Raw genomic sequence first — 6,872 nt, forward strand, 5'->3', positions numbered from 1 at the left:
TTCCTGCTTGTGGAGATGTGCGCAGGGGTTTCAAACTTAACAGAAAATTATTTTTTTTGACAGGGATCAGTCATAAATAATTTCAATACAAACGGTGAATTCTTCAGAGAATCTGAAAAGTAAGAAAATAGGATTATACCTAATTGTGTTGCAACATGATAATACAGTAGGTGCCACTTGCACACAGTATTAAGATAGCTGCACTTGAAAACACAGATTTGTATAACATTTTAAAGGAACAGTTATACCATAAATCTGTTATTTTGCTGAAAACTGTTTTTTGCTGAATTTTGCTTACATCAACATGGTTTTATATCCTTTCTTTCCATAGGTGGCTATAATTGTCACATTATCATGTAGTTGAAATCAATTTTCATATGCTTCATAGTCAAATTACATTATAGGACATTTCTTGAAAAATGTTCATCTTTGTCTTAAGAGGTTGCTAATAGCTTACCAAATCTGCTACTTAAACAATTTATTTCATATATAGAAGGGGTGCTTTATGATAGAATTCATAACATGAACTTGTTTTTCTTTGCCTACAGGAGCTGATTCCTGAATTTTATTATCTCCCAGAGCTGTTTGTTAATAGCAACAATTACAATCTAGGAGTGATGGATGATGGAACAGTGGTATCTGATGTTGAACTTCCACCATGGGCCAAAACTCCAGAAGAATTTGTTCGTATAAACAGATTGGTAAGATGGCTATCGTTATTTTCAGTCCAAGGACAATTCTCTAAATATTTTTCTTCTCAAATAGTTTATGGCCATATGTCTCTGTCCTGCATCCTTCCGTGTTTTTTTAAAAGCTTCTGCATCTTAATTTTACACCTTTTTGTGTCACATTTCCTTTCCCTAATTCCCCTCAGCTAGTTCTTTGTTTCACTTCTTTTGGGATGTCCTGATACTGACCATTATATTACATTTCATTTTCATTTTAAATGCTCTTATCAGTGAAATAGTTTACAGCATGGATGTTATAGTATCATATACACTGAAATGAATGGGCCAGTTCATGTCTCTGACATCTTGTTCAGCCTCTTTGCAAGTTCAGAGTTTATCTTGATACTTGGGATATGCTTTTCATGGATATCATGGAAGGTTTTTTTTTGTTTTGCTTTTTAATAAAGAAGCAAGCTGAGAATTAGGGCAGCGATTGTTGAAGTCTGTTCATGTTGCACTGAGTTCATTCTTTGCATCTCTGAATTAAAGTAGAAGAGATCACTGCGTCCCTTAGAGGTCACAGGAAGTTTTTAGGCAAATTGGGAGGTGTAAGACTTGACCTTTATGATTGCCTTAGGTTTAAATAAAGTAGAAAGAAAAATCATATTCTGTTGTTGAATAAAATAGTTCAGACCAGTTTATTCAGCAAGAGCAATAATGAAATATGCATAATTTAAAATACAGTTTGACTGATCTTAAAGCTTTTCACTATGTTTCACTATAGTGAGGTGATGATGCCACAGCCTGAATTTGTATTTTGGGTTATGAAAATCAAGAATGTTAGCATTCATTGTAGTTAGAGGATAAAATATCAGTTCAAAGTGTAAAGTGTTTACAATAATTTGGATGTCGTTTCATGGGAAAATAAATATTAAATTAATCCAAATTAAGGGTAAAATATGCATGGCCTTCAGGTCACAGGTCTCTTTAATCCAGGTTTAAATGCAATTTTGGGCCCTACCATGTTTGTGTCAGGTTTAATGGAAAAAAATGTTACTTCTGAGTTCAGCATGAATTGATGATCACCATCACAAAAACCAAAAATTGAATGTTTTAAAAATTGCTTGTGTTCTTGATCTCCCTAGCAGTAGGTTTTTTGTTGTCGCTCAAACTGTGCCCCTTTCTATCTGTTAATTACAGGTCCATATCTGTCTACCATGAACATATTCCAACTGTGTGTTTTCTAAAACCTTTCAGCTCCCAGTTTTAATTCTGTTTTCCTTTCTGATCCTGATTACCCCCATTTCTTACCAACACATCTCTGTACCTTCAGAGCTGCCTTTCTTCATCCTTCCCCCATTTCCCAAGCCCTTTGCTACCCCTAATCTCTACCTTCTTGCAGCTCTTCTTGATATGTCTCACTTGTGCTATAGTCTCAGGATGAAGTGCCTCATCAGCAGGTAGTAGATGCTTTTTGATTATTACTGTTAAGCTCTTGGGCATGAAATGTAACATCCCTTTAAAGCAATCTCTTATATGATAGTAAACTCTTTTTGTATTCCAAGGCAATGTTTTTTTTCTTTATCTAGGATATATTAGATGGATTACTCCGTGAAAAATCAGGTTAGAAAAAAACTGGAACAAGGACACCACTTACTTTTATAAGTAATTTCTTAATGAAATGCAACATTTATATTCTACTTCTTTTTGGCTAGGTACAGACATTCAAAAAGCCTGAGATGGAATCAGTATAAATTATGCAGCATAGTTTAGATTCGATAAGTTTAGTTTCCATAAGCGCTTAGTTTCTATAAGCAGTTTAGTTTAGATTGGTAGTGAACAGAACACACATTTGCCCTTTGGGAGGGGGAAGGGGGAAAATCTTTGACTGGGTTCTGCCCTTTTTAAACGAGTCTGTGCACTGAACTTCGAGGGACAGAAGTTACATGAAAACTGGTTTAAGTAATCAGAGACTGGTTTAAACCTGTAACAGAGCAGAAGTTCAGTGCACATAAACCAGTTGCAAAATGGCTGAAGCTGGCTTAAGATAAAACTGGTTGAATGTAGTATCAGACTTAACTGATTTGGGTCAAACTAGTTTATGAAACTTCTGTGGCAGACCCCTTCCTGGTTTTAGTTAAATCAGAGTTCCCCAGCATCCCAGCCTGCTTTCCAGGCTTGGGCTGGACTGGGCAGTGTGCTCCAGCAGAGAAGGGTTGTCCCGGCGGGGGGGGGGGGGGGGGGCCTAGGGGGGGACTGAATTGATTCAGCCTCGGGCTTTTTGACTTGCTATACTTAACTCAGCATCTCCCAATTTTCCTAAAAACTTCCTGGGACCTCTGAGGAACACAGTGATCTCTTGTGATGCAGAATACTGGTTTTGTATGCCAAAGTTCTGTTCTGTTACAGGTGTAGACTAATTTCTGATAATTTATACCAATAAAAGTGTAATGTCTGTGCCAGGCCTTACGGTCTGGGAAAAGCACCATTTGTTTAAACAGTTTAAACTTTGCTGGTGAAAAGGTTAACAGTGATTTAAAGTAACTTTCAGAATTTAAAACATTCCATAAGTATGATTTTTTCCAACTCTTGATTGTTATTTAGAACTATTTAATTTTCACATTTCACTTTAGTTTTGTTTTCAGATAAATATTAATTGTGAAAGTGACTTATTAAAAACTATATTTGCTCTAGAAAGGTTGTATGTAAGATGTTATCCTTCTTATCTTCATACTTTCCGCCACGAAGTTCTAGTATCTGTCATAAATAAGTTTTCTTCCCATTTTTTGTCCTAAATGAAAAGTAATTTAATGTAAAAATGTTTTAAGTAGTAAAGACCCTTTATGCATAATTTTAAAGAATGTTTAATTTTTTTGAATAGCCATTTTATAATTTGACACAGGAGAATAGCTTTAGGTGAACTGAGCTCATTTGGAGAGTAAGAGAACACAGGCTTGAAAATTAACAACATACATAATCTTTTTCTTTAGAGCTGTGTTTTAGATAATACTCCCTCTGTTCAGACTACAAACCCCACTAGTACTAGTGTAATTTGTAAGTGAATGAAAGTTTTATACAACCCTCCTTAATTAAGGCCTTATCATTAATAAATTGGGTTTAAGTGGGGGGGGGAGGGAGGTGTGCATGTGTGCACACACACTGACATTGTGAATATTTGTATGGAAGATGCCATTTAGCAATGATATATTTTGTGATAGGATAAACACTAAAGAAATATGCACAAAATATTCAGTTCATTTTCTTTTTTAATATTTATTTGGTTTGGCATCATCAACAAAATCAAAACTTTTAATTAAAATACATTTATTTTTTAGGAAATGCATGAAATTCAGCCCCTCATATTATTATTAAAAGGATCATTACAGTACAGCTCAGACTGATTTATTCAGTTAATATTTCCTTACATCTTCCAGTATCAAACTAAATGATGATTATCGTATTTTAAGTGCTCGTTTTATAAGCTATCGCACTTGGATTTTCTTTTTCTTTTTTTTCTTTTGCCCTTCCATTTCAGTTTACCTCTTCAAGTCCTCAGATTGTATGCAATGATTGGAGCTCATGAAATGCATACTACTTTGATCTGTGACCTTTTTGTGGTGCTAATCGGGTTCCTGATATCATTATACCTTACTCATTAATCATATTTCCTGCAGCTCGTCAACCAGCCAGACAGCCCAAGCCCCCATTTTCAGCCCTGTGTTGGCAGGTTCCTGCTTTTCCAGATTATTACAGTGCGATACTTTGGCTTCTCATAACCAGACCCACATCAAGCTGTGTGCTACAATTAAAGTCAGATGGTCCTCAGGTTGAACAGGGATATAGTGTTGCAGCTGTCTGTCTTTTTGGAACAGACCAGCACGAGGAACAGATGATAGGTAGGACAGTGCATAATAACAGATTGTACAGTATTGGGTCAATAGCAGGGGTTCAGGACGTTAATTGACAGAAACATTGATTTAAAATGGATTCCCAACTTGTTGGTTTTTTTAAACACTGTATAGGATGTTTTTAATTAAAACAGATTGCATATCTTTTGTATAAGCTGGGGGGAGGAAGAGCAACTGGGTAAATGATTAATACTCCCTTTTGATTGATGGAATGTCATACAATTAGTGAAATGATTCTAACAACATCATGCTAGCATTAAGAAATGTAAAATAGGTGTATTTTACATAATTTTCTTTTTCATATGTTATATAATCTGATAATAGATAGCAGAAATCAGCATATTCTGGCAAAGGAGGTTTATTTTACCAAAGTAACAGTCTTTCATCAAATTGTAAAAAGAGTATTTTTTTAAACAAGTTTTCATTCTAACTATGGGGGCGGGGGGTGGAATGGATTTGGCCAGTATTTTTCTCAGCTTTTAGATAATTGTGTTCTAGTTTTCCTCATGTTTGACTACAGTGTGCTGTTATTGAAATAATCATATCATATCAAATTTCACTGGCAAAAGGGCCAGGGAAGAACTGTGAAGGATCAGGCTCTTCTTAAATGTACTTTTAATCAGATATATTTCAAAATGTTCCCAGTTTCTCAGTCCGTCCATAAAGCTAAAACAATTGTCATTAATAAAAATTATTATTAAAAACCTATTGAATATTCATAGTAATAAAATACTAATAATATTTGGTCAAAACATCACCAGTACTTAAAGCCATCCGTCGGCCTTGATTTCTGGAAATATTTCAATATATACAGATAGAGTTGCCAAATAGTAAACAGTGCATCATTAATAAACTAAAAATACCAGCATTTTAAACAATACAAGTTGACCGAATGAAAAATAAAAGGCAAAGTTAATTTCCTCGTTAATTGATTATTATATTTTGAGGTATTACATCTAGGCCTGAGTATACATTAGTAGTTTTGTACTTTACTCTCCCTTTGTTGAGTGAAAGGGTCATGCAACCAAGGAGAATGCAAAATAAACAGGAAACAAACTTTTTCAGCCTTTTAACCTATTAAGATCTTTTTCAGTTACAGTTAACTGTTACCAGTGAGATGTATTTAACCTGATGGTGTCCTTTTTACTATTGACTATATATTTATGTTTGTTTCATAGCCTGAACAGTATGTAAATTGTCTTGTTCTAATATTTCTGTTTTTTAACTTATTTTACATTTATGTTCTTTTCATGTTAAAATAACCTATTGCTGCTTCAGAAACTCTGTACACAAACTTTCAGTTTCTACCATGAGAATCACTGTTGTCCTGGTAGAAACTCAAAGCAGGCAGACTTTCAGGTCTTTTTTTTTTGGAGCATAATGACCACTTCAGGAGAACAAGAAGTCAGGAACACCAGTAGTTAAATCGCTCCTGGAAGACTGAACATCTGTACACTTTCTTCCAGCTTAACTTATCTCTGGGACCAGTAAAAGAGGATCTGGGGAAGGGCTCTGTTGCCTTCCTAAGGCTAGAATCACTCTGGTCTTGAGGAGGTGTAGGGGAGAGTTGCTCCCTCCATCCCACGGACTGGGAGGGGAGAAGCAGCCACCAGCTGGCCCACTCCTGCTTCTCATTCCTGAATTCCAGTGCAGGATGAGTCTGAGACATTTCCCCACTGTGACAAGGTTCCTAAGCAGCTGTCTGCTTTGCCCCACTGTGGATCAGCTGGGTGGTGTGGGCACCAAGGGGTAACCAGAGACTTTGCCCAAGCCAGACTTTCAGCCTCTGCGACTTTTAAATTCCTGCTCCCTGCCCCCCCCTCCCCCCCTCCATAGGGGGGATGCAAGGGAAAGCCAGCAGAAGCCAAGAGCTGGACTTGTAAACCTTGTTCTCATGTACTGACTTTTCAGTTGTCACCCCTGCTGCTCAAACACAAGGAGCCCTCTTCTTTGCCTGATTCACTTTGGCCTTCCACCACTCAACTGAGTGTCAGGGGCAGTGATTGAAAACCAGAAGGGCTGTGAGTTCAGCTTAGGGAAAGCCTCCATGTGCACAGTTTCCAGCCTTCCCCCCCAGTTTTGCCTTATTGCCTGTGCTGGCCATCTAAACTGGAGCAGAGCAGAGCAACGCATGCTGCTATGCTGTAGTGGCAAGGCCAAATGCCCTTGCCTTGTCGTGCACTGCCCTGGCTCAGCCCGAAGCAGTGCCAGATAGAGCAGGCTGCTGTGTGTCCCTGCAGAAAGGCTCCCAGAGACTTATTGTGTGAGTGCCTTCCCCTCCTCCACCCCCCCCCCC

The 6,872-nt window shown here is 37.2% G+C and overlaps 1 protein-coding gene across 1 annotated transcript in view; it reads left to right on the top strand.

Moving 5' to 3' along the window:
• LRBA (LPS responsive beige-like anchor protein) overlaps positions 1-6,872 on the top strand; it is a 621,066-nt gene that overhangs the window by 502,127 nt on the left and 112,067 nt on the right. The window contains 1 exon segment of the mRNA XM_025198536.1: positions 549-701. Within this exon segment, the coding sequence (XP_025054321.1) occupies positions 549-701 (153 nt within the window).

This window comes from Alligator sinensis, unplaced genomic scaffold (assembly GCF_000455745.1).
Source record: "Alligator sinensis unplaced genomic scaffold, ASM45574v1 scaffold169_1, whole genome shotgun sequence".
Classification (NCBI taxonomy): Eukaryota; Metazoa; Chordata; order Crocodylia; family Alligatoridae; genus Alligator; species Alligator sinensis.